Consider the following 26,078-nt stretch of genomic DNA (forward strand, 5'->3'; position numbering starts at 1 on the left):
GAAGGGACCTTACAGATCATCCAGTTCCAAACCCCTGCCATGGGCAGGGACACCTTCCACTGGCTCAGGCTGCCCAAAGCCCATCCAACCTGGCCTGGAACACCTCCAGGGATGGGGCAGCCACAGCTTCCCTGGGCAACCTGGGCCAGGGCCTCACCACTCTCATCGTGAAGAAATTCCTCCTTATGTCCAGTCTAAATCTGCCCCTCTCCAGTTTATCCTCATCCTGTCACTCCAGGCCCTTGTAAAAAGCCCCTCCCCAGCTTTCCTGTAGCCCGTTCAGATACTGGAAGGTCACTCTAAGGTCTCCTCGGAGCCTTCTCTTCTCCAGGCTGAACAACCCCAACTCTCTCAGCCTGTCCTTGTATGGGAGGTCCTCCAGCCCTCGGATCGTCTTTGTAGCCTCCTCTGGACCCGTTCCAACAGGAGTTGCTTGAGGAGAGATGCTGGAACGGTTCGCTGTTGCTTTTTCAGTGCTGTTGTCGAGTTAAAAATCTTTCTACCGCGAAGGTGTTTAGGATATGTTGAACTTCAGTTTCTTCTGACGTGCTTCGGGTAGTGATTTTTACGTCAGATAAGCACAGCACAGTGGGAGATGCGAGCAGAGAATTTTGTGAGCAAAGAAACTAGGTTAGACAAAAAAAGAGGGGAGAGGACCTGTGACATCTAATGGGAAACTTTTTCAAGTAAGATAAACAGAAAGACGCTGGGTTTATGTCTTTCCATAAAATACTGTATGGAAAAGCTTTCCCATCCACAGCTGCCTGTCAGCACATTGTCCTTTAAGCATCTGTACCTAATATTCTGTCTTGCAGAAGAGCCCAAACTCTCCATTAAGAGCTCTGTCAAGCATGATTTTCATCTTTTTTTTTCCAATTTCCTAGTCTGAATTGGAGTTTGGTTTGCTCCCTCATAGTAACCATGCAGTTATTTTAATTACATTAAGTCCCTAATAAGTTCCCATTGCATTCAGAATAATGAGAAGATGACAAAAGAGTTCTTTATGGAAGTATGGCCATGTAGCAACATAAAGCCCCCCCAGTGCCATCGCCAGTGTCAGTTATTGTGGTACCATAAGCATTAGGGAGAATTTAAACTTTCCCATTGGAAAAAAAGAATGGAAAAGGCTTTGAAAGCATTTAAAATCTATTACGAGACCAAGGTAGGGGGTAGCTTAAGAACTTTGAAATGTTCTGTTTTCATTCTGATTCAGAAGGAAATGAGGTTTTGCAACGCTTGGGGTTTCAATGGAATGGAAACACTGAGTTTTGACCAGCTTGTCCGAGTGTGGACTTCAGTTCGAACATGTGTTTCTGAGAGTACTAGTTTCCATTAAAATTTTTTTGCTTTTTAGTGACTGCCGTACACCGAACTTCATAGAATTCAAGCCAAACACATAATAAATTGCTACAGCTAGGTCAGGCTTGTATGCCTAAAGCTGTCGAACACAGTTTTATATGTTTTTATATATAATACAGATAGTAAAAATATTTTAAAATATATATATAAAGAAATAAATCATCAGCTGTGGGGAAGAGGCAGATTATAGTGGAATGCACTTGCATTCCCTGAGGTTATAATCCAGGTTTTTCCTTTTTCCAGTTAATTTTGAAATGCTGTGTAAGATAGCAAGTCCTGAAAGTTCCTCTTGTTGCCTTTCTTTTTGTGCAGTTCCACCCATCATTAACAAAGGGGACACCTCTGGGCTGGGTCTCTCCCCTAAAGAAGTGAAGATCAAGGTAAACCACAGCGTTACCCTGGAGTGCGAAGCTCACGCCGTTCCTGCTGCCGCCATCAGCTGGTACAAGGACGGACAGGCCAGTCACCAACTTAATTCCTGCTGGCGGGTGGATTGTGTACGGAAACAGCTGCACGTTCTCTGTCACTGCTAATGAGCGTTGGTGCAGCATCACAGGCTCACTTGCGCTGCTGAAGTCAGTGGGAAGTCTTCTTCCCTCTGTCCTGCCGGTGGGATCGCCCCTCACTTATCTTAAGATGGTTGCTGTTGGCCAGACCTCCACAAACTGGAACTAGATGGTCTTTAAGGTCTTTTCCAACCCAAACTATTCTAAGCTGAAAACTGTGGTTTTCTGTAGGTGCTTGGCAGTGCCACTGAGACGTCAGTGATGGAGTTTCCAGGCCCAACTGCTGGCCTGCGCTTTAAACATAAACCTTGCCTAGAAGTAGTGTCCCGTGGTGTGACCACGTGTCACTTTGCGGTTGTATAGATTCCCCAAGGGCGCTGTTGCAGAACGAGGAACCGAGCGCAGGGCCCAAGGGCTGCCCTTGCAGAAGCTGCAGAGAGCCTCCCCCTCAGTTCTGGCTCTGCTCACAAAGCCACAAAAGCATCTGGACCTTCTGGGAAGGGAGGAAGGGGCATGGTTTGTGCCTCACGTGGTCTTCAGGTCAGCATCAGTGTGGAAGAGGAAGGGCAGTGCCGTGGAACCGAACTGATATACAGTCTGCTGGGGGCTGGCTTTGAATAAAAAAGGAATGGTCCAAGTTTGTATAAGAAAGGAGACGATGACATTGCTTTCTTCAGCTGTTTTTATGCTACAGGCTGCAGCACCTGTGTTTTCTGAGCGTGCAGAAGCAGCCTGGAGTCACGGGAGAGGCCACGTATCCACCCGCTGTCTTTTTTTCAGCTTGTACTGCAGTGCTAAGGCCTCCTGGGTGTAGGGGTTGTGCTGCCAGTGAAAAGTCATGCTGAGGAGAGTTGAGAGGTCTCCAAAGAAAGATGTGGCTATAAGCAGCTTACTGCCACCGGCACAGCGGCAGCTTTCTCTTAGGTTGCCCCTGGCCAAATGCCTTTCACTCACATCCATGGACTAAATGAATTGTCCCTTCAAACCGGGAGTGCAGTGCTGACCCCCTGACATGTTCTGTTTTCATTATTGAGAGCTACACGTTGTATTATTGTGGTCTCTACTGTCGCGTGTGAGGTCATTTCTAGGGATAGTAGCATAAAATCCTGTGTGTTTCTGCATTGCTGCTGCGTGGGGTTTATATTCCCACCATGTCCTTGCTGGGCAGCACATCCTAGTGGTGGTGTGGCTGTAGGGTGTCATACAGTGGACTTTTCCCCTCGTAGAAAACTGATAGAAAACCTACACACGTAAAACTATCAGCCCATCAACTTGGACAGTGAGTTCAGGAGTTGAATCGACCCAATTTAATCCGATGTGATGAGAGCCGCTGCCTTGCCAAGCAGCAACTTGAAGCTGAGGTTTGGAGTGTTACAAACTCACATCCCCTTAGGAAACCAGCTACCGAAATCAGAAAGGTGAAGATGCAGAGGTTTTGACAACCATGAAAAGAAAACTATCTCCAGGCACGTGGGGCTTGATCAGGTTTGCTTGGGGAGGAGAAGCTGCTCTGAGGGAGAGGAGGAGCAGATGGGACGGGAGCTGGGCTGCACTGCCTGTGGCCAAGGGCACCTGGCCTAGGGCTGTGCCCAAAGCGATGGTCCTCAGTGTTTAGTGTCCTAAGCATCTTCTGGATTTGTGTGGATTGGAAGCAGGAGCAGAACTGGAGAGGTGTTCTGTTAGTGGGATCAAAGCAGAGGGAACACCTTACTCCCAGTATACTGCCTGAAGAAGGGCTGGAAATCACCCGGATTTGACCAAAGGGGAGACAACATTGTATTATTTCCACAGATGTGGCTACTTCTAGAGTGTATTTTACCAGATATTAATTTATATGTGAAATTACCTTACAGCCACTTAAACCAGATGATCGTGTCGTTATCCAAGCCAGTGGCCGTACTCTGCAGATCAAGGAGGCTCAAGTGTCAGACACCGGTCGTTACACTTGTCTGGCGTCCAACATTGCTGGAGAGGATGAAATGGAATTTGATCTAAATATACAAGGTATACAGAGCTCAGATAACAAAATCCTTCTGGTAGCCTCCTTCTCTAATGTTCCAGGATGTTGGAATTCTTTATAATTTTGTATCTTTTACAGCTGCTTGGTCTAATTCAGTGCTTTTGTGTGATTGTTATTTCATGTGTATTTTGCTGAACAGTAAGAAATACGGTGTTTGATTGTTCTTTCTTTCATATTTTCTGACATGTGCAGTGTATCTGAAGTCAGTGGAATGACACAATAACTCTGATCTTCCTCTAAACTACATGAAAACGTTTAAAATTAGGTTAAACTAGGGCATCATATTTTCTTTCTCTCTCGCGTAGTAGTTGGAGGCCCCAGAGATGAGCATCCTATTGGCCTAAACACTGTGTGTAAATACAAGGAAACAACCGTTAGTCCATCCTGAAAATGTACACAAAATTAGAACTTGAGTAAAACCAGAGAGTTTGCCATTTCGGTATTATTGTTGATTAATACCCTCTGTGTTTCGTTATCAGGTCTTACGCTGTTATTTATTAGTCTTTAGAAAGTATTCAGTAGATTTCCGTTGTTCATTCTGATGGAAAGAGCTAGAGTTTTCCTGGCTAATTTAATACACTGACTTTTTATTGCTGCTGTTGAACAGTTACACCATCTTCTCATTTCTTGACTTTAAAGCTAGTTATTTCTGCTGTAAAATTCTGACGTTTTTCTCCTCCTTGGTTTAGTTCCTCCGAGTTTCCAAAAGCCGTATAAGGAATGGGAAGCCGGTAACACGGTAGATAGAGGAAGAGGTGGAGAAAGTAAAGATGTGATTGTCAACAATCCCCTTTCGCTGTACTGTGAGACCAACGCTGTTCCTCCTCCAGTCCTTACGTGGTATAAAGATGGGTATCCTCTCAGCTCCAGCGATGAAGTGCTGATATTACCAGGTGACTACTAGAATGTCACACTCTGACCGTAAGAAATGACATTAGTGCCTGTATTTGTGAAAGGATAAACTTTTCCCCTGCGAAACACTGCACTAATGTTCTTCTCAGACTTTCTTGATTGGAAATGTTTCTTTCTATTCCCTGGACTTAAGCTGTTTCTATCTTTAATTTAAAAGGTAGTATCTAAAACGACCATTTAACTTCCATATGATGCACTGAAAAATAAGATACCACAATGATACCTTCCTGATTTATTTCCTTATTAAGTTACGCTTTAGCAAAATCATAATCGGAGTAGAAAAGCCTCTTGACTAGAGAGTGAGGCGTAAATATGTTTCCAGCAGAAAAACGGTCATGAGTTCCTACTCAGCCTCATGTGGGAAAGGGAAAGAGGTGCTTACGGTGCTGAGAGTACAAAAAGGGATCTTGGCTGTGCAGAGTGTGGTTTGGGATGGCGCGTGTAAGGATGGGCAGTGGTGGGGATAATGTCTTTTTGTCTCCCTATTGGAAGCCAGTAACAGCCACTCCCAAAATACATTCCGAATGTGTTTTCTCTTTCTGAAGCTGTTCATGTGGCTTTGCTTTGAATGAGAAATAGGGTAGAAAGTACCTTAAGTCTGAGAAGGGAATTTTCTCAGTTTGGAACAGCTTTATCAGAATATTCTGTGCTTGTATTTCCTTTTCCCTATTAGTTCTCTGTCACCTTGCTGAGAAATGCGTCTGGGTTTGATTGAAGAACTACATTTGGCTGCATATTGATGCAGAGCGTTATTCCTTTCTGTGGAATTAATTACTCTTTAAGTATGAACGTTGTTGAATTCCAAGTATCTGCCAGTAGAAAAAGTAGCTAGGAAATAAAATCTGTAGTTGCTCATAATTCAGAACAACTGCTGACCGTTCATAAATCTGCTTGCTCAGGTTTCTAGTGAAATGTGGTGTGGAAATGATGGAAACTGCTTGATGCTGCAATTAAATCTTGAGTGCATTTTCCTTGCAGGAGGCCGAGTGTTGCAGATTCCACGGGCCCGGGCTGAAGATGCCGGGAGATACATGTGTGTGGCAGTAAACGAAGCTGGGGAGGATTCCATTCATTACGATGTCCGCGTGCTCTGTGAGCTTTCTTGCTTTCCTTTTTCTTTCTAATGACAAAAAGAGAGTTCTGTGGAAACTACTGAAGGATTTTAGTCCATGTTTACCTAATGTTTTTAAAGTTTATAAATGCTGCATATTTGTGAACTGTGAAGTTAACGTGTTTCTGTAAGGTTCTAGATTTTTGTAGAAGTACAACTGCACTAAAATGGCACTAATGTTGTTACCTCAGTATGGTTTGAGGTTATCATTATAGGAACTCAACTGCATTATCGTACTCACACTTCGTGGGGAAAAGTACACATAGAAAATCATAGAATAGTTTGGGTTGGAAGAGACCTTAAAGATCATCCAGTTCCAACCCCGCTGCCATGGGCAGGGACACCTCCCACTGGCTCAGGCTGCCCAAGGCCCATCCAACCTGGCCTGGAACACCTCCAGGGATGGGGCAGCCACCACTGCTCTGGGCAACCTGGGCCAGGGCCTCACCACCCTCATGGTGAAGAAATTCCTCCTTGTGTCCAGTCTAAATCTGCCCCTCTCCAGTTTATCCCCATTGCCCCTTGTCCTATCACTCCAGGCCCTTGTAAAAAGCCCCTCCCCAGCTTTCCTGGAGTCCCTTTCAATCCTGGAAGCTGCTCTGAGGTCTCCTGGGAGCCTTCTCTTCTCCAGGCTGAACAACCCCAACTGTCTCAAGCCTGTGCTCCTATGGGAGGTGCTCCAGCCCTCAGATCATCTTTGTAGCCTCCTCTGGACTCGTTCCAACAGCTCCATCTCCTTCTTATGTTGAGGATTCCAGAACTGGACACAATCCTCCAGATGAGGTCTCTCAAGAGAGGAACAGAGGGGGCAGAATCCCCTCTCTCGCCCTGCTGGCCACGCTGCTTTGGATGCAGCTCGGGATACAGTTGGCCTTCTGGGCTGTGAGCGCACATTGCCAGCTCATGTCGAGCTTCTCAATCCAGGTTTTATTTTGGGATTTCCTTTTCCCTATCCAGTTTCCAGTTCAAAATTCTGACCTACTAGACTTTTTTCCTTATTTTGGTTGTCACGTTCTGAAATACCCGCAAAACTCTGAAGGGCATAATTGATGATTTAGATCAACCTGCAGAGTCTGTTTCGGCTGATATGTTTACAAACATTATACAGAAAGTTTTGCTGTGCTGCTTGCATGGTCTGTTGATGTACTCAAGGATTTTGTCTTGGGAAATGCTTATTTTGTTATTTCTCCTTGTGATCGACCACTGAAAACACTGATTTATTGTTATGGTCTTGGAAATGCGCTTTTGTTCTGACAGAAAAAAATATGACGGACTAGCTGGAAAATGAGTTTTCACCTCCTCTTATTTGTCTCTGTGCTGTGTAGTTCTCCTGGGGTCCTTTGAGCTACCCTGATTTGTTCCCACTGAACTGCTCCAGGAATTTTATTATCTACCACTGTGTTCACTGAAGATATCACTGCTTCCTTGTAAAAGCCAATCTAAAAGATTGGTGGGTGATCTTAAGAAACCAACAAAACTCCCGGGGAGATAGTAAGTCACAGTATTCTGATGATGTTCTGCTCTTTCGTAGTGCCTCCATCCATCGATGGAGCTGATGGCGATCTGCCTGAAGAGGTGACTGTGCTGGTGAAGAAGGTTGCGGTGATGGACTGTGTCGCAAGTGGCAGCCCTTCTCCAAGTATTACGTGGCAAAAGGATGGCCACCTCCTAGCAGAAGACGACAAACACGCGTTCTTGTCCAATGGAAGGAGGTTACAGGTAGCTCTTTGTGACTTTTAGCATCGCGTAGTCTGGCTGCCCATAAAGACAAAGCTCAGATTTGCTGAGCGTGAGATTCTGGACTTTTTTTTCCCTACAAGTCGCTGCAAACATAAGGGATTTTGTGCCTTGTCCCTGTCCCTCAGCTGCTTCTTCCCACTTTGGTGTTGACCCACTTGTCCGTGGGGTCATCCTGTGAACTGTGTCAGTACAATCCCTTGATGTAAAATAATGTTGGTTTTGGTGGAAAAATGACCTATTGTTGTCATTTTGTCCACATTTCCCTAATGGAGTTTAATTATTGCAAAATGAACTACTTTTTATAAAAAAGAAAATAGTGTATTTTGATGAACTTTCCCCAATATCAGTGGATGAAACTCTTCGAGCAGTTAGAAAGCTGAGCTTAATTCTCTCTGTTTTTGTAGTGTGATCTTGGAATGAGATCACAATAAAACGTTATTATAAAATGTTAAACCTTTATAGAACATGAATTTTTTTATTGCAAATAGTTTATGAATAGTTGTCTTGTGATGCTTTGAATTAATTTAATGTGGAAGATGGCGTGTTAACATTTTGAGAAGCAGAGTTTTGCATAACGGATTCTAGAAGGGGTACCATCACTTCCCTGAAGGTGAAAAATCTTTTCTGAAATCTGAAAAGGAATTTTCTCAGATTGGCTTCTCCACAACACCGTGAAGGCATGAGCAAAACACTCGGATCAAAAGGAAACTGCACGCGTGCAGCACGAAGACCTTGGAGTCTTTGAGGAGACACCAAAACCTGGTGCTTTAGCAGTAAGTCATCATGTATATTAGCTCAACAACAGTTTTGTTTCTTTTTCTTAGGTTTTGAATTCCCAAATAACAGATACTGGCAGGTATGTCTGCATTGTGGAAAACATAGCTGGAAGTGCCAAGAAATATTTTAACCTGAATGTTCATGGTAAGTAAAATAATCCATAATTTGCCAGTGCTCTTCTTTCAGACCCTGGCGTGGCTTGAACGTATTGATTTCAGCGTAGTGCTTAGGCACGTGCTTTAGCCTTACGTGGATCTGACTGGTGCGGTTGAGATTCTGACATACTGGAAATCAAATCTAAGTTTAAAGTCTCTTTGCCGCATGTGGTGTTTGATGCTCCACGGCCTCAGCTCTTTATATGTGTTCTGCATAGGTGGAAATGGTTCTTGAGGAAGCCCTGTGTAGCGGCTGTGTGTGAACACCCTGTGGGCGTTGCTAAGCCTCCAGTCCATGAGTTACAAACAGGTTGGATTAGCATCTGTTTTGATATGCTATTTTGATATGGAATTCGTTTTCCAAGAAAATTAAGAATTAGAAAGCATTAAACAAAGAATCATAAGATAGTTTGGGTTGGAAGGGACCTTAAGGATCACCCAGTTCCAGCCCTCTGCCATGGGCAGGGACACCTCCCACTGGCTCAGGCTGCCCAAGGCCCATCCAACCTGGCCTGGAACACCTCCAGGGATGGGGCAGCCACAGCTTCCCTGGGCAACCTGGGCCAGGACCTTACTGCTCTCACCGTGAAGAAATTCCTCCTTCTGTCCAGTCTAAATCTGCCCCTCTCCAGTTTATCCCCGTTGCCCCTCATCCTCTCTCTCCAAGCTTTTGTGAGCCGCCCCTCCCCAGCTTTCTTGTAGCCCCTTTCAGTACTGGAAAGTCGCTACAAATATAGCATCCCAGGAATCTGATGATACAGGTTATTACATACAGAAGAAACAATTAGATTTTTTTTTCATTCACACAGCTAATTTACATACTAAATGAAACAAATTCATAGTGCTTTTTTTCTACTCAGCAATACAATTAGCCAAAAGTAGTGTTGTCGTGGGGAGGAGTTTGCCCTGGGGCAGTGCTCTAAGAAGTTACCTTCTTTCAGTGGAGTCTGTCCAGATTTCCTGATGTTTGAATTTTGTTTTTAAATAGAAGTATTTTGCTTTTCATGTGTTTTAATTTAAACTTGTTTTCGTTAAAATATTTGTTTCTAATGACTGTAATCTAATATTGTCATTTTAAAAGAAGTATTTGCCTGAAGCTTCAATTCTCGCCCAATGGTATCACCAACTTAGTTCTATTAATCTCATCCAGTACCTGGAGGAGCTCCAGGAAAGCTGGGGAAGGGCTGTTCACAAAGGCTTGTGGGGATAGGATGAGGGGCAATGGGGATAAACTGGAGAGGGGCAGATTTAGACTGGACAGAAGGAGGAATTTCTTCCCCATGAGAGCGGTGAGGCCCTGGCCCAGGTTGCCCAGGGAAGCTGTGGCTGCCCCATCCCTGGAGGTGTTCCAGGCCAGGTTGGATGGGCCTTGGGCAGCCTGAGCCAGTGGGAGGTGTCCCTGCCCATGGCAGGGGGGTTGGAACTGGATGGGCTTTAAGGTCCCTTCCAACCCAAACTATCCTATGATTCCATGAATGCAGTTTCATTTAAAAAATTAGACTGTAGCTGTTCAAGGAAGGACCATCAATTTGTGGTTTCAAAGGTGAGTAACAAAACTAAAATAAAACCTTCCAAAACGTTAAAAATCTTAACCTCCAACCTTAATACCTAATAAATAAGTAATTTTCATACTGACTACTAAAATTGAGCCTCTTAGTGCATCTGTATGCAGATCACCTGTTGTACTTTGGGAGCTGTTTGCACACACCGTGAAGGCTGCAGAATCTGAGATGTACCAGTTCTATAGTTTAAGCAAAAGTCGTTAATAGCTCAGATTTGGCCCGCTATGCTTAATTGCTCACCGTCTTGCACTGCCAGTAATCACATCTGTGGGAAAGTAACTGTAAAAGTAAATAAACATAAATAGCTATAAAATGTCACCAGATCAGAATTCTCTGTTTATTCTAGTGAACCTTTTTACGCTCATTATCAGGGAAATAACCTTCAGTTGTTCCAAGCTGAAAAATATGGACTTAATTTGCCCATTTACATCCACTCCTCTTGTTTCTGCAGCGCCGCAGAGGAGCAATAAACTGGGTTTAATGACTGGTTTGTGTCATTCAAGTGACAGAAAGCAGCTGGAGTATTTCGGGTGGATGCGCTCCAAAATACTTTAACATTTCTGTCTTTGAAGAAGAGGATTCCATGTGTTCGTTGGAATGGTTTTTCCACCCAACGGAGCCAAGAACATGCTTTTGCTATCCTCTTAAGTGTTTTATATATCCGCGCTGCAAAAACATGGAAACTAAAGCTTGGGATTTATTAAAAGGAAAAGATTTACAGTTACTTAATTTTAAATAGTTCTTTTAGAAAGGTCAAATGTCAAAATATTCTTGTATTTAAAAACACTGGGGCTTATAAGCTTAAAAATGCACCCCTTGGAGCAACGCTTGCGTGCCAGGATTTTAAACTGCTTAGCTCACTGTTAAATAGCAGGTTTGTCTGGTTAACAGAAGTTCTGAACTGTGTCTGAAGGAACCATTTTTTGGTTCTCATAATGAGAAAATGGACTATTTCAGAAAGAATAGGAGCGATATGATGTCAGGAAGAAATTACACTTGGTCATCTTACATATCCTGAGAAGGAAGATTTAATCTGCCCTGCCTTACGGAGCAAGTGTCCTGCGAGTACAGTGAATTAAAGTCAATACTGCATTAGTCAGGAACTGCAGGATGTCGGGCAGGTTAAATCAGCCTTCAAAACCTCGAGTGCACAAGGAAATCATGGAAATTCTTGTGAATTGTAGGAACAGGAACGACTGTTAACATTGGCTTCAGTCAGATTCCCAGCTACATCCAGAATCAGCAGATCCATTCATAGGATGTGAAAGATTTTTGCAACCTGACCCTTTGGCAAAACAATTCAGCTTTATTTTAGTAAAAGAGGATTTTGTTTGCTGGTGCTCTGCTAGATCCTGTGAACGTATTTCTCTCCGCAGTTCCTCCAGCTGTTGTTGGTACTAATCCTGACAATCTGACTGTGGTGGTGAATAACTTCATCTCTCTGACTTGTGAGGTCACTGGCTTTCCACCTCCTGATCTCAGCTGGCTCAAGAACGGGAAACCTATCAGTTCGAATACCAACACTTTCATTGTGCCTGGTGAGGACTCTCAGCTATTCCCACAGCCTCTGGACTCAACGTCTGTCTGGTCTGTCTTGCTAAGGGCGATGGCCGTTATTTATGGAGCCAGTATGTTCCTAGCATTGCTTCTGTGAGTAGACAGGGCACTGCTGGGCTGAAATGATTTCTTGGCTATTGGGTGGCTTCGCTTTTAAAGAAAACTGACTGAAAGCACTGAAACGAACCGTGTGGAAAAGACCGGAGGGCAGGTCAAATGGCAGATGTGCTCTGGTAGAGGCAATGATCGAAGGCGAGTCTCTTTGACTCACCGTCCAGAGAGACAGTTAGATGTTGTGATGGAGACAATGATACATGCTGCTGACTGAGGTGACAAAAAGTAAAAACGTGCCCGTTGGCTTCAGAGGGAAGCTGGATTAACCTTGAACTCCGAAGAGCAAATCCTTCTCTTTGAAGGTCATCTTAAGCATTCCAAGCTCCTCACTAAACAAAGTCCCTGAGCGTCTGCGTCATTTCTTCCCTGCTGCTTAACTTCAGCCCGGAGTCTCAAACGCGGACCAGTTGCTGTGGTGCTCAGCGGCAGCTGAGGTGCCTGCATAGATTCGTTGTGTAGGCGTAGGCAGGAAGCTTCATGGATGGAGACAGGAGAGACTGGGAAGGGAATACTGAGATAGTAACAGAGTTAAGTAGTGAGGACATAGTTATGTTAGGAGACAGCAGTTAAGAGCTATGAAAGAAACAAGTCTAAAAAGAGTGTTTGGGGCCCAAACTTATAATTAACAGCATTAATGAGATTTGCTCTAAAATTCTAGTTCTCTTTGCTGGATGTTTTTTTAAGGATTAATGAATCTCAAAAAGCAGTGGTGACGCAGTGTTTTTGGAGTCTGAGGTTACTTTAGTGCCTGTGCTCAGTCTGTTGGAAATGCAGTTTGAGATGGATACAATAACCACAGAATAATTAAGAGCCTTCTCTCTCTCTCTCTCTCTCTCTCTTTCTCCTTCAGGTGCTCGGACCCTTCAGATTCCTCGAGCCAAACTAGCAGACGATGGTGAATATACTTGTATTGCCCGAAACCAAGCTGGGGAAAGTCAGAAGAAGAGTTTCCTAACTGTCCTTGGTTTGTTTTTCTCGCGGTCTTTTGTATTTATTTTTATTAGACTGTTTTCTCCTCTGCCACAAAACAAAGGCAGAAATAACTCTGGGCTTCCTTTACAGTTCCTCCAAGCATCAAAGACCATAGTGGCGCTTCAGTGACAGTGCTGAACGTAAGAGTGGGCACCCCCGTGATGTTAGAGTGTGAATCCAATGCTATTCCACCACCAGTCATCACCTGGTACAAGAACAGGCGCGTCTTTTCGGAGTCAGCGAATGTGGAGTTCTTAGCAGATGGGCAAACATTACGGATCAAGAGTGCAGAGGTAGGCAGGCTGGTGGGATGCTGCGTCTGCCACGACTCTGCTCCTGTTAAGCAATTATTTTCCTCTTTATTGGTGTGTTCTGTACATAAAAGATAGATTTGCTGGAGGCACTTCATGCTGTGAAAAGGACCTTGAATTGGCAGAGGCAAAGGCTCTTGTATCTTTAAACTGCAGCCTTAAAATATGACTCCGTAATGAGATTCTTTTAATTTATTTTTTGTTTTAGGTTTCTGACACGGGCCAATACGTGTGCAAAGCCATAAATATCGCAGGGCGAGATGATAAAAATTTCCATCTTAATGTTTATGGTGAGTATACTCTGCATTATCTGCAGTAGCTGTTATAATGCCACAGACACTGTAGAGGAGACAATTGAAAGTCAGTTCACAAAAAACCAAATGATAACCAAACCATTCTTACTGCTTCCATTCAATTTATAGTTCCACCAAGCATAGAAGGCCCTGAACAAGAGTTGGTCAACGAAACTATCGGTAATCCCATTACCTTTGTGTGTGATGCTACTGGAATTCCTCCACCAACGTTAGTGTGGCTTAAGAATGGCAAATCAATAGGTAATGTTCTCTTATGCTCTTTTCTGCTTTTTTCACCCTCTTTGGAGCACCACTGTGCTGTTTGCGGTTGGTTTTTGGTTTCGTGTTCGTTTGCTTCCAGGCAGACTCGTAGGTGAACTGATTGGAATCTTTGTTTTGTTTTGTTTTGAAATTTTGGTGGAAGAACTTCTCAAGATGCGTTTGCCCCTTGTGACCGGGTTTGGAATGACTTTTTGTTTGCATATTTTCAGAAAACTCCGATTCTCTTGAATTTCATGTTTTGTCTGGCGGAAGCAAGCTTCAGATCGCTCACCCTCAGCTTCAGGATAGTGGGACCTACGCCTGTGTTGCCTCAAACGTAGAGGGAAAGGCTCAGAAAAGCTACGTGCTTTCTATCCAAGGTGAGGTCGGGGAGTGCCGTGAGCAGGACTGGTTAATCACTGGTTGAGCGTGACACTGGGTCTGTACTAGAGACACGGAGATAACATAAATCCGTAGAAAAAAGTGGAGAATTCAGACTATTATTTTGATTATCTGCAAACAGCGTAAATGGTTAGAGACTTGTACTATTAGTCAGAAATTTGTATGAAATAGAATCCCAGAATTGTGAGGGTTGGAAGGGTACTCTGGAGCTCATCCAGTCCTTCCCCTTGCTAAAGCAGCGTAATATTGAGCAAGGTGCAAAGGAATGGCTCCAGGAAGTTTGGAATATCTGGCATATATCCTGCTCGGCAAGCCGGGACCAGCTGGCACGTCGGTAAGTTTATAAATTTTAATGTAGCAGGGTGTAATAGGTTAAGGTAGAATAATGTACTTCAACAAAAAAAGCGTATTTGATTTAACTGTGATTAGTGGTCCTGTCTTTGCACACTGGTTATCTATAGACGAACCTGATACGGTGATTAAAGTGGCTTTGAATTTATCTTTCCAGAACCCCCTCGAGAATGACTATAATTGTAGGCTTTGTAAACAAGATTTGAACAGAGGCACTGCAATAAATGCAGTACTCTTGAGCTACTGTGGTGTAATTTATTACTATTTAGATTGTGTTTCTTGCTGATGAATCTTGTCTTCCTTCCATCATGCATTTCTAGTTCCTCCTAATATTGCTGGCTCGGAAATGCCGAGTGAGGTCAGTGTCGTCTTGGGAGAAAGCATCCAGTTTGTCTGCAATGCCAATGGAGTGCCAACGCCTGTTATACAGTGGCTTAAAGATGGAAAATCAGTTGCCAGTGATGATTTACAAAGAATAAGGCAAGCAAAAATAAGCAGACTCTACATTCTCATCCTGCATAGTTTTAAACCTCAGAAGGGCTTAAAGAGAAGATGGAAAGAGCCTGAGTTTTGTCTTAGCCAGGTTAAGAACATCATCTCCCTCTTTAGGTTCCAGAAATCCTGTGTAATTTGTTACTACTGTGATTTTTACTTCTTTGTTGTACAGAGATAAGCACATGACATCTATTTCTCTCTCAGCTAATAAGTTCCGTTAAAGATCATCAGGTTCATTAGAGTTTATTAGGGTGAAAAAGTTCCATTAAGTTCCTTAGGAGGGTAAAGATCTGAGACATGGAAACATTTTAGTCTTGATGCTTTTCATTATGGGTCCTTCAGAAGCCTGCTTGGACTCGAATCCCGTTACAAGGTTAAACAGGACATCACTAGGAAAGAACTTCCTAGCCTATGTGTAATAATAATACTTTGCAAAAACGAATGGTTCTCTGTCTGGATTCTTAAGAGGATAGAGGTAGTCGATTTAAATCTAAAAACCAGGTTGTTTTTTGCCAGGTCATAGGAGTATATAAACAAACTCACTGTGTTTCATGACCTTCCTTGCAGCGTAACTCCGGATGGCAGCACATTAAACATTTTCAGAGCTCTCAGCTCTGATACGGGAAAGTACACTTGTGTGGCTACTAATCCTGCAGGAGAGGAAGACCGAATCTTCAACTTGAATGTGTATGGTGAGTTTTCACAGATGTGAGACTGGAGCTTTGTCTGTAATCCTGTCTTTGTAAGCCTTCCCAGGAGAGCGCCAAGAACGGAATGCATGTGTTTCCAATTTCATGTACTGTAGATATCACAGTATATTACCCGGGATGTTCTGTCAGTGACAAAATGATTGAAATCACTGTTAAATGTGTTTTGGGATAAACAAGTTCATTCCTTTGGTGTATTTCATAATAGAGGAATTCTGCTTGTGGGGATATTTTTTTTTCATGAAGGGAAAGATGCCCTCGGGGCTGATGTACTACGATAGTGCTTTTTTTTGTTGTATTAGTTTATCTTCACTTGTCCCAGTGACATTACGTCAGCTAAAACCACAGTGGTATGGTAGGGAACGAATAGTTAAAGGTTCCCTCTCCTCTGAGAAACAGTTTATTTAGTGTTTAAAAGACAAATGATAGAGTTTTGGATGACGTCCTTCTGTCACACCATTTGACGTGCAGAAGAAAGTGAGCGTAACTCTTCTTTAGCAGGGTAGAATGTGGAATTTTAGTTTGTGCAAACTGTATTCATGATGCACAATGCCTGGTGGGGAGGGGCGCGGGGTTCTGCACAGGCGGCGGTGGAGGTGTCTGTCCCCCTCATGCCGAGACTCAGAGTCGGTTGGAATATAAGTGTGAGCAGAGAGTGGCGCGAGATGACCTTTGTTGGTTGAGATTCAAGCAAGAACCATCTTCAAGGGTCTTACCTATGATACTGTCGTGGTGTGTGATGGGATCTTAAGACAGCGAGAGCTTGGAGCTGCATGTGGCCGGGCTTGCTTTATGTAGTGAGTCCCCTCTTGTCCCCAAAACCACAGCTTTGAACCTACCGTATAAAACCAAAAAGCCCCAAAAGCAGTTCTGTTAGAATAATCAGCCCAAATACTTAACTGGGCATTTTGGCATTTTCTGTATTTCAAAATGAAGTTAGTGTGTACATCTCGAAGTTAATATACTAACTTTCCTCCTGCATGGGTTTAGCTATCGCTTTATTTAGCATTTATTTAAGTAGGAAGGTTTGAGTGGCAGCAACCTGCCTGGTCCCATCTGGCCCATGAGTGGCTCAGCCCGTCCTCTCCAAGGCTTGGCCACCAGCTCCTTCCTGCATTGTCATTCCCCTCCCCTTGAGCTTCAGGCTCTCAGCTCTCTTTTGTTTGCCACACCCTGACCAATCAAAGACAGGATTCTGCTGTCATCCTGCAGTGCATCTGATTTTAAATACGTGAACGGATAATTTATTAGTGCTCAGAATTATTGGTAAAAGGATTTACTCTTCGAAAAAAAACGGGGGTGATGTTATTGAATTGCCTTTGGGACATTATGTGCAGGATTTCCTGCAAGGTAATACATGTGGAATGATTTTAAGAGCCAGTTTTAACATCTTCCTTTTCAACATTTACAAAATGTAGTTCCTCCAACAATAGCCAATAATAAAGATGAACCAGAGGACCTCACTGCCCTTTTGGACACATCCCTAAATATTGAATGTACTGCTACTGGAACCCCTCCGCCACAGATAAACTGGCTAAAGAATGGCCTTCCTCTGTCTGTCTCCTCCCAAATCAGGTTGCTGTCAGCTGGGCAAATTCTCAGGTTGGTTTTCATCTGTTTTAACTGAGTTTACTGTTCTCTTTTGCTATATCAACGTAATTCTGCTAGTGTTTTTGGAAGCAAGAATAAAATATGATCCAAACCGTGCCATAATAAAGATAATTTGTTCCCTTTACAACTTGCTTAAAATGATTTTCTCTCTAGACTTGCCCGAGTGCAGACGTCTGATACGGGTGTGTACGCTTGTGTAGCATCTAACAGGGCTGGAGTTGACAACAAACATTACAGCCTTCAGGTTTTGGGTGAGTTGCTCTGAAATGTTTTATGGAAAGAATCTTAATTTCTTAAACCTAATATTCGGTTTACTTTCTCACCAAAACTAAATTGCAGGCAGCCACAAAGGTAATTGTTAGGGAAACATGAACTTTTCAGGGTGGTTTTTTTAATGGAAAAGGGTTTTAATCCTAGAAGAGTCCTTACTTGAATTGGCGCTCCTGTGTCCCTGGCTTTTTAGGAAGGGTAATAATGTATAATTTCTAGGTGAATTTTAACACGAACATAAGTTGGGGAAAGTCAAAAGAGCAGCTGCACCCCAGCTTATTTATGTTCAGAATTAGCACGTGGGTTGTACCCTGAATCAGACCTTTATTTGTTGGCAGTGCCACCAAGCCTGGATAACGCAGGAGGAACGGAAGATGTGACTGTTGTACGAGGCAGTTCAGCTTCGATGAAGTGTCTGACTGACGGCACTCCTGTCCCCACTATGTCTTGGTTTAAGAATGGGCTTCCTTTAAGCCTCGGAGCTCACCTTACGTCCAGTAACCAAGGAATGGTCCTACATTTTGTAAAGGCAGAGATTGGTGACACGGGCAAATACACTTGTGTAGCATCCAATGATGCCGGAGATACCAGCAAGCACTTCATCCTAAAAGTGCTGGGTAAGTGTCTGCCTTTCAGTTGAACAAAAGTAAATTTGCATCTGCTCAGGTCAACAGTTAAAGTCTGTAGGGCTAAGCAGTATTTTCAAGAAACGTTTACTGTGATAAATAAGAGAAATTAGGAGATAGAATGTACCTGAAGATGTGTGAATGTGTAATATAGTATATATTTTTCCCGGTGTTTCAGGAATACTGAAATACACTATCGTTAGTAATAAACTATGAGGTAATTGGTTTAAGTGAATAACTTTGGTTAGTAGAAGTGTGGCCGGACAGGATGATAGTGCAGCTGAAGGCACAACAGCTAAAGCGATAATAAAAATCTTCACTGGTATTATATAATACATTTCTCTGGGATCATTTAAACACGTTTTAACTAATAATTCCAACTCAAAATATGCAAATGAACAGAGGCAGATGGAAATTACGTGAGATACTCAGCAAGTTCCTGATGCAGCCAGAAATAATATTAATGGTAGACTAATTCTATAAACTCTAACCACAAGGCTTATATATTGGGTTTTATAAGCTTTGTGTGTCAATAAAGAACTGGAGCATTTTTCCTTCCACAGAGCCGCCTCATATCAATGGGTCGGATCAACCAGAAGAGTTCTCTGTCATTGTTAACAACCCTCTTGAACTTCTCTGCATCTCTTCTGGAATTCCTGTCCCCAAAATCTCATGGATGAAGGATGGGCGCCCGCTTCTGCTGAATGATAATGTTCATCTCCTAAGAGAAGGCCTTCGAATAACCAGTGCTCAGGTAGGATGTTCATTTCAAAATAGGCTCCGTTTTGCAAGCCCTTGAGGAATGCGTGGAGCTGCCTGCTGTTACAACCACCCTAAGAGGTGTCCTAAAAAGCTTGTGTAGTATCATCCACCTGCAGTTGTGGTTGGAGAATGTTTTTCACCCCTTGCCTTGAAGTTTCCGTACAGAACGAGCAGTAGCGTTATGGGTTTGAGAGTCCCCAAAGCACTTCTGCCTCTTCTGAGCATTATTGCTACAAGTTCATTTCAGAGGTCTGTTGTTTTTTTTTGTTTGTTGATGCTTTGTGTTCCAAAGGACAAGAATCAATTCTAGGGACTTTTTGTGGGGTTATTCCTCGTTTCAGTCTGTATCTGTAATCTGTTCTCGTTGATTTCCTGCCTGTTTGACTCTTGTTACTATCTCTTGCTTTTCTTCTTCCGTGTTTTATAGTTGAACAGGTTGCCCAGGGAAGCTGTGGCTGCCCCATCCCTGGAGGGGTTCCAGGCCAGGTTGGATGGGCCTTGGGCAGCCTGAGCCAGTGGGAGGTGTCCCTGCCCATGGCAGAGGGTTGGAACTGGATGATCTTTAAGGTCTCTTCCAACCCAAACTATTCTAGGATTCTATGATAGTTCTTCCTTAGCCTTTCTGCTCTTTCCGTTAGCTCAGATTTTCCTAATTTCCATTTGCTCCTGACACGTGTAAGCCATTGACTACAGAGAACAATTGCATTTGCAGTCATCTGTGTGCGAGTTAAGAAAAATGAATAAAGACAACACAAAACCTTTCAGGTGAATTCAGACAGTAGAAGATTCTGGGGAAAAATAACCTTTACAAACCTGTGTCAGTACACTGAGGCTGCGTTCAGCTGTGGACGGAAGTTCACTAAACAGAAGCGGGACAGGGCTGGAGTCTGATTGCTGCTCATTTTGTTTGTGAAGCAAATATTTCTTGTCTTTGTGATGAAGAGTTTACAGGAAGGAGAAAGCATAAAGGAATTAAGGAGTACGTATGTACAAAGAGATTCCCTTAGGACCCAGAGCTGACCCTTGCTTCGGTGGGTGGGCAGCCTGATCCAGTGGGATGTCCGTGCCCATGGCAAGAGGATTAGAACTAGATGATCTGTAAGGTCCCTCCCAACCCAAACTATTCTATGATTGTATAACCAATTCCATCTTTATTGATTACTCATTGCCAAAAGCATCACGGAGAGAAGGGTTCTTGCTGGAGACACATTATCCAGAGAAGTTTTATGCAGTCCTGCAACTCCTAAGCCATCCCTGTACAACCCTAAAATAAATCCCATGGCAAAATAAAGGTGTTTTCAGGAACTTTATTAATTTTTTCAAGCATTCCTTATCTATTGTGTTTCAGTTGAAGCGCTGCCTGTTACACGTTGCTGTCCATGTATTGTTTGTATGTAGACATTTCACTGTTTTCCTTAATTATTCCCATGTTCTGAGGTTTCTGCTGAAGTTGTTCCTGTGTTTCCAGGTGGAGGACACAGGAAGATACACGTGTGTGGCATCTAGCCCAGCAGGAGATGATGATAAGGAGTATTTCGTGAGAGTGCATGGTGAGTTTAATTTGGGGGAAAAAAAATATTCTTTCTAACTATAGATGGCTAAGGTATTCATCAATATCTCATTTAACGAGTTACGGACCACTACAGAGGAAATATTACGTGTCTTGAGAAAGTGATATTACACCGTCTGATCATAATGAACGTTTCTGAGTGCGGTTGACTGTTCTGAACCCAATACGCAATAAAAGGGAGAAGCTCCGCCAGGTGCAACTGGTTTCTGTTATCATTCCAGTCTTACATTTTGAACACCCGGGACGGTCATAGGTGTCAGCATTCAGCTGGGTTGAGTTAATTGTGCTTGCTGAAAAGGATGGGCAGTATTCTCATATCTATGATCATCTTAGTTTTTCAGTAGAAGGTAAGAAATGTATTTAGAAGCAAAAACATAAAATGTTGGACAAGAAAAGAAGCATAAATGAGACTTCCAAGGTTGGAAGTGGGTTTCTGCTTGAGACTATAGCTTTCCTGTCTATTGATGAACAGTTTATGGAGCTTCAGCGATCTCTGCTCTGCCCGAGATCTGTTCTTCTCTGTTCTCACTGACAACAGGCTTTAAGTAATTTCTGTCGCAGTAGCTTCCAGCGTGTGACTTAAAAGACAGGATCACCAGTTAAATAAATGAGATAACACAGGTATTGAAAAGTAGAACTAATTAGTGGCACCGTACCTTTGCATTTGTTTTAAACTTAAGCAGTAAATTGGAAATTTTCAATGAATAATTCTAACAGTAGCTCATATGTGTGGTGGGTTTTTTTTCCCCCCTTAATTTTTTTAACAGTTCCTCCTAACATTGCCGGTACCAGCGATCCCCAGGACCTCACTGTGCTGCAGAACAGACAAGTTATATTGGAATGCAAGTCAGATGCTGTGCCACCTCCAACCATCTCATGGCTTAAAAATGGAGAACTTCTGGAGGTACCGTGGTTACCTTATTTGTCCTAGTCTTTTGCTCCGTTTATTTTTAACACGCAGTGCCTGAGAGGTTTCTTGTTCTGCTCACTTGCTCCTTCAGTGCAGTCCAAGTCATGGTGCCTTGAATCCAAGGGAAGCTGAGTAGCCCCAGTACAAATACAGTCAGTGCTAACGGAGTACCTGAAGCTAGCAAGCGTGTGGTGGCCATCCCACTGTTACTTGTTCTTTTTTCCTTTAGGGGGATCCCTTGCTCCTCCTGGATCCTCTGAACAATGCTAGAAGCCTTCGGTATACTCCTGAATGGCTTCCCAGGAAAGGTAGCTGAGAAAAGATTACACTCTATGTTTCCTTTGGGTATAATATGCATCCTCATATCCTAGTAGTATTTAGAAAGGAATTACGATTCTTTATGTTGGAAAACAAAGCAAAAAGGTTGCTGATCACCACAGGGTTTTGTCAAATGCATCTTTTTCACTCTGAACCAAATTCCACGTAGTGTCATGGTAAGGCATCGAGTCGTTGCTGGTTGAGAGATTATTAGCAAGGTGGGGATGGTTTAAAAAATCATGGAATGATTTAGGTCAGATGGGACCTTAGAGATCATATGGTTCCAAGCCCCTGCCATGGGCAGGGACACCTCCCACTGGCTCAGGCTGCCCAAGGCCCATCCAACCTGGCCTGGAACACCTCCAGGGATGGGGCAGCCACAGCTTCCCTGGGCAACCTGGGCCAGGGCCTCACCACTGTCATGGGGAAGAATTTTTGCCTAATGTCTAATCTAAATCTTGCCCCTTCCAATTTAAAGCCATTCCCCCTTATCATATCCCTGCACTCCCTGACCAAGGGCCCCTCCCCAGCTTTCCTGGAGCCCCTTTCAGCACTGGAAGCTGCTCTAAGTTCTCCTCGGAGCCTTCTCTTCTCCAGGCTGAACAACCCCAACTCTCTCAGCCTGTCCTCAGAGCAGAAGTGCTCCAGCCCTCAGCTCATCTCCGTGGCCTCCTCTGGACCCGTTCCAACAGTTCCATATCGTTCTTATGTTGGGGGTTCCAGAACTGGACACAGGGCTCCAGGTGGGGTCTAACGAGATCCACATTTTACGGAATGAATTTTTGTCTTCTTTGGGATCACTCAGAAACCAGGTGCTTTCCAACTGAACAATTTAAGTTCAGTTATTAATTGAACTTAATTACTTGATGATTTTCTCTCTTATTGGTCTTTATTCATCAATAAAGAGGAAACAAATTCATAACGAAATTACTTCTAACCCTTAATATATAGCCCAGTCAAAGTCTTCATCCAAAGTTCTCCTTATTTGCTTTCCTTCCAACATCCCGTTCTTCAGACTCTATTGTAAATATTGAAGAAGGAGATATTAGTGGGAGAATGAGGACAGTGGTGGGCGATGGTGTCTTACCGAGTGCCTCTAGGAATGTTACCTTGGATATAGCAGGAGAACTCCCTAGAAACAAGTCTCAGAGAAACAATCCTCTTCTGAACAGTCAGTTCTTTAACTGGGTAGTGAAGGATTTTTTTTTTTTCCTTTATGAAAGCAAGATAGAACAGGGATTGGAGGTTAAATATAGAAGTATTTTTTTGCCCTGGAAAGTTTGTGTTTTCAGAGGAACACTTAATGAAAATAAGCCATGAAAGGAAGCTACTGTTAACAAATATTCACCGTAAAAACAAACAATGGAGGAATACAGTGATAGACACATGTAGTCACCTGAAAACCTGTGAATTACTTTTGTAGTATTTGTTCTCCTCTTGCCTCATGAGTTCGTGTCAGTGTGTGAGGGCTGAGGCGTCGTGGTTGTGTGATGCGGTAGATCCCGTGCCTTCAGGTTGATAGTAGAGTAGGGAATTGCGGTCTCCCGCTAGCCCTGCTCCAGCACTGAATTTAAGTTATAAATGTCGTTCAGATGTGGGACTCTGTTTGTCACGTGGACTTCAAGTAGCAGCCGTAGGTTTGTTCTGTTCCCCACCATCCTCCTCATTCATCAGCTTAGCTTATACAAATACATATTCCAGATATTAGGAAAACATTAGTGTCCTCCTGAGTGCCCGGTTGCCTTTTCGGCCTCAAAGAGATATAACAGCCTAATACTAAGCAGGTGGGAAAGAGCTCTCCTTGGGCGTAGAGAGCGAGAGGCTCTGTGGCACATCATCCTCCTTATCTTGGAGAAATGGAGTTTTCACGGGGACAAGAGGGGACTGCAGAAAGTCACCTTGTCAGGTTGCGGTGTTATCTCAATTTCAGTCATGACGGCTTTTGGTGAAGTGATGTTGTGGAGGGTGTCGTTCCTCCTGGTTTTGTTGTCGTCTGCTGCGTGAATGTTGAGGACAACTCTAGACCTCTGCGTGCTTGGTGATGTAACTGTGCAGCACCACCATCAGTTTGGGTAGCAGAACCATAGAAAGATCTTGCCTCTGGCAGCTTTGGAGTCCGAGCGCTCTTCATTGATTTGGAAAGGCCCATTGAGTATTCAGAAAAGAAGTAGGTAGGAGCGTCTTGACCTTAACTGACTTTGTTTAAACACCAAAAAAATTGCTGAAGTTGCATTTTTTAGCAAGACGGGTTTTCTGACATACCTTGAGTAGAACGTAGGAGTTAAATACATCTTCATTTTGTCACACGTATGCCTCTGTGTTTAGAACCGGAACATAGGCTGTGTCCTCAATGGGAGACACCAGGTAGGACCCAAAGCCTGATTGTCTATGATGTGCTGCGGTGGGGAATGGTTTCCCCTGCGAGGCTCCAGCGCTGCTGGTCTGTGCTGGACAGCTTGGTGGGTTGGTGCCTAGAGACCAGCGTAGCGGGGTGCGAGTGCGGAGAAGTGCAGAACCAGAGGAGTTTCACCTCTCTGTTGTCGTTGCTGTTCTCAGATGTTCTGACCCAACGAGTAGATGGAAACGTCAGCTTTCGGTTTCATCCAAAGTGCGAAGAGCACAAGCGTGAAAGTTTGAGTTTCTGTTCTTCTTCTGTTGTTATTTATCCATCTCATTTATTGAACACTTGAGGTTACTGTCATCCATTCATGTAGATGTGATGCAGACTAGTTGGAGTAAAAAAATTTTGAATTCAAATGGCTGCCTGGCAGGTGTTATAGAGTTGTTGTCATTAATCATCTGCACCTTTCCATAAAAACTCAAAAGTCCTTTGGCTACATAACCCAAAAAACTGCCTCATTCAAGCCCCAGGAGGGATTTCAAGGGGGAACCATTAAGCAGTGATAGTTTTATACCTTTGTTTACCCTGTTATCTTCACCTACATAAACAAAGTTAAGTCAGCAATTAATTCAATTCTTGGTTTGTTTTTGGCCTTCCTTCGTGGTCTTTATTACTCTGCAATAAAAGCATGTTCTGTCTTCACGAGGAGAACAACAGTAAAGTTAAATTCGTCAAACTCTTTCTCTTTGCCCTTAGGGAACTCCTCGAGTTCGAATCCTGTCCAATGGGCGATACCTGCAGATCAATAATGCTGACCTCAGCGATACAGCAAGCTATACATGCGTGGCAAGCAATATCGCTGGAAAAATGACCAGGGAGTTCGTGCTGACAGTACACGGTAAAATCCTGGATCCAATCTCGTGTATTTTGACTGTTGTGTGGTATTTCTGCAGGAGTTCAAGCGTTTGTCGTCGCTTTCTAGCAAAGTGCTGAGCAGTAGGCTGGGTCTGAACTGTGGGAGCGCGCGTAGGATCACGTGTGCCTCTGAGTCTGCGTTTGTCCCCCACGATAAAGGACTCGTTTGGGCCTCACCTTTGCTCCCTCTCCATCTGTCGGTGCTTTCTGCTAGTGGGGGGTGCTGTGCACCTACCCAGCATCCTGACACGGAGTCAGGAGACAGCCAGAATGAACGTCCAGATCCAGGACTGAGAAATGCTCTTGGATAAATTTGGAGAAGTTCCTGAAAGCATTTGGCTGGCACCTTGGGGTATTAGTTTTCATAGCTGGCTTGACTGCCAGTTTAGTAAATTATATGGGAAGTGGCTGCTTCTCTGCACCTGTAAGCAGGAGATTTAGGGAGGTCGGGCTTGAAGGGCTCTGTGCATCTCCATTCCTCTCCTGTACTACCGTAGGCCTGAATTTCATTTTAAACCTATTTATTTTTTTCCTTTTAATCTGATGAGAAACTATTCTGGTCTCATACTTGGGTGATGATAAGAAACTGTTCACAAGCCAGATACAAATGCCTCTTTTACGCTGTGCCCCTGCCAATAACTGTCCTTACCAGTCCAATTAAAAGCCCTTTTTCTCCTTAATTTGTAATTGGAAAGCAAGACTATCACCACAGCCTTTTTTTACTGAGTTAAAGATGCTGAACTCTTTTACTGTTTTAGCTGTGTGATAACCTTTGCGGTCACTCGCAATGATGATCTTTACAGTGCCTTTCAGACTTTCTTTTTCATTCCCTACTGCATCCTGGCAATGATCCCGCGTTACACAAACCAGTAAGAATCTTGTTTCTGCCTTTGCAGTGCTCCCCACACCTGTTTCCACATCTGGGTTTGTGCGTTTAGTTTCAGTCAAAGAATCATAGAATAGTTTGGGTTGGAAGGGACCTTTAAAACCCATCCAGTTCCACCCCTGCCATGGGCAGGGACACCTCCCACTGGATCAGGTGACTCAAAGCCCATCCAACCTGGCCTGGAACCCCTCCAGGGATGGGGCAGCCACAGCTTCCCTGGGCAGTCATTGCAGTGCCAATATTTTTTCTTGTGTCACCCATGAT

At 43.6% G+C, this 26,078-nt stretch overlaps 1 protein-coding gene across 1 annotated transcript in view; it reads left to right on the forward strand.

The window, feature by feature from the left end:
• HMCN1 (hemicentin 1) overlaps positions 1 to 26,078 on the forward strand; it is a 196,802-nt gene that overhangs the window by 135,033 nt on the left and 35,691 nt on the right. The window contains exons 52-72 of the mRNA XM_054073595.1: positions 1,672 to 1,817; positions 3,719 to 3,869; positions 4,575 to 4,778; positions 5,776 to 5,889; positions 7,440 to 7,627; positions 8,473 to 8,569; positions 11,519 to 11,680; positions 12,664 to 12,777; positions 12,876 to 13,078; positions 13,305 to 13,386; positions 13,519 to 13,650; positions 13,881 to 14,030; positions 14,724 to 14,883; positions 15,466 to 15,590; positions 17,024 to 17,207; positions 17,370 to 17,467; positions 17,825 to 18,103; positions 18,676 to 18,866; positions 20,343 to 20,424; positions 21,212 to 21,348; positions 24,770 to 24,911. Of these exons, the coding sequence (XP_053929570.1) occupies positions 1,672 to 1,817; positions 3,719 to 3,869; positions 4,575 to 4,778; positions 5,776 to 5,889; positions 7,440 to 7,627; positions 8,473 to 8,569; positions 11,519 to 11,680; positions 12,664 to 12,777; positions 12,876 to 13,078; positions 13,305 to 13,386; positions 13,519 to 13,650; positions 13,881 to 14,030; positions 14,724 to 14,883; positions 15,466 to 15,590; positions 17,024 to 17,207; positions 17,370 to 17,467; positions 17,825 to 18,103; positions 18,676 to 18,866; positions 20,343 to 20,424; positions 21,212 to 21,348; positions 24,770 to 24,911 (3,141 nt within the window). The remainder of the gene's footprint in view (positions 1 to 1,671; positions 1,818 to 3,718; positions 3,870 to 4,574; positions 4,779 to 5,775; positions 5,890 to 7,439; positions 7,628 to 8,472; positions 8,570 to 11,518; positions 11,681 to 12,663; positions 12,778 to 12,875; positions 13,079 to 13,304; positions 13,387 to 13,518; positions 13,651 to 13,880; positions 14,031 to 14,723; positions 14,884 to 15,465; positions 15,591 to 17,023; positions 17,208 to 17,369; positions 17,468 to 17,824; positions 18,104 to 18,675; positions 18,867 to 20,342; positions 20,425 to 21,211; positions 21,349 to 24,769; positions 24,912 to 26,078) is intronic.

Source organism: Cuculus canorus, chromosome 8 (assembly GCF_017976375.1).
Source record: "Cuculus canorus isolate bCucCan1 chromosome 8, bCucCan1.pri, whole genome shotgun sequence".
In the NCBI taxonomy this organism is placed as follows: Eukaryota; Metazoa; Chordata; class Aves; order Cuculiformes; family Cuculidae; genus Cuculus; species Cuculus canorus.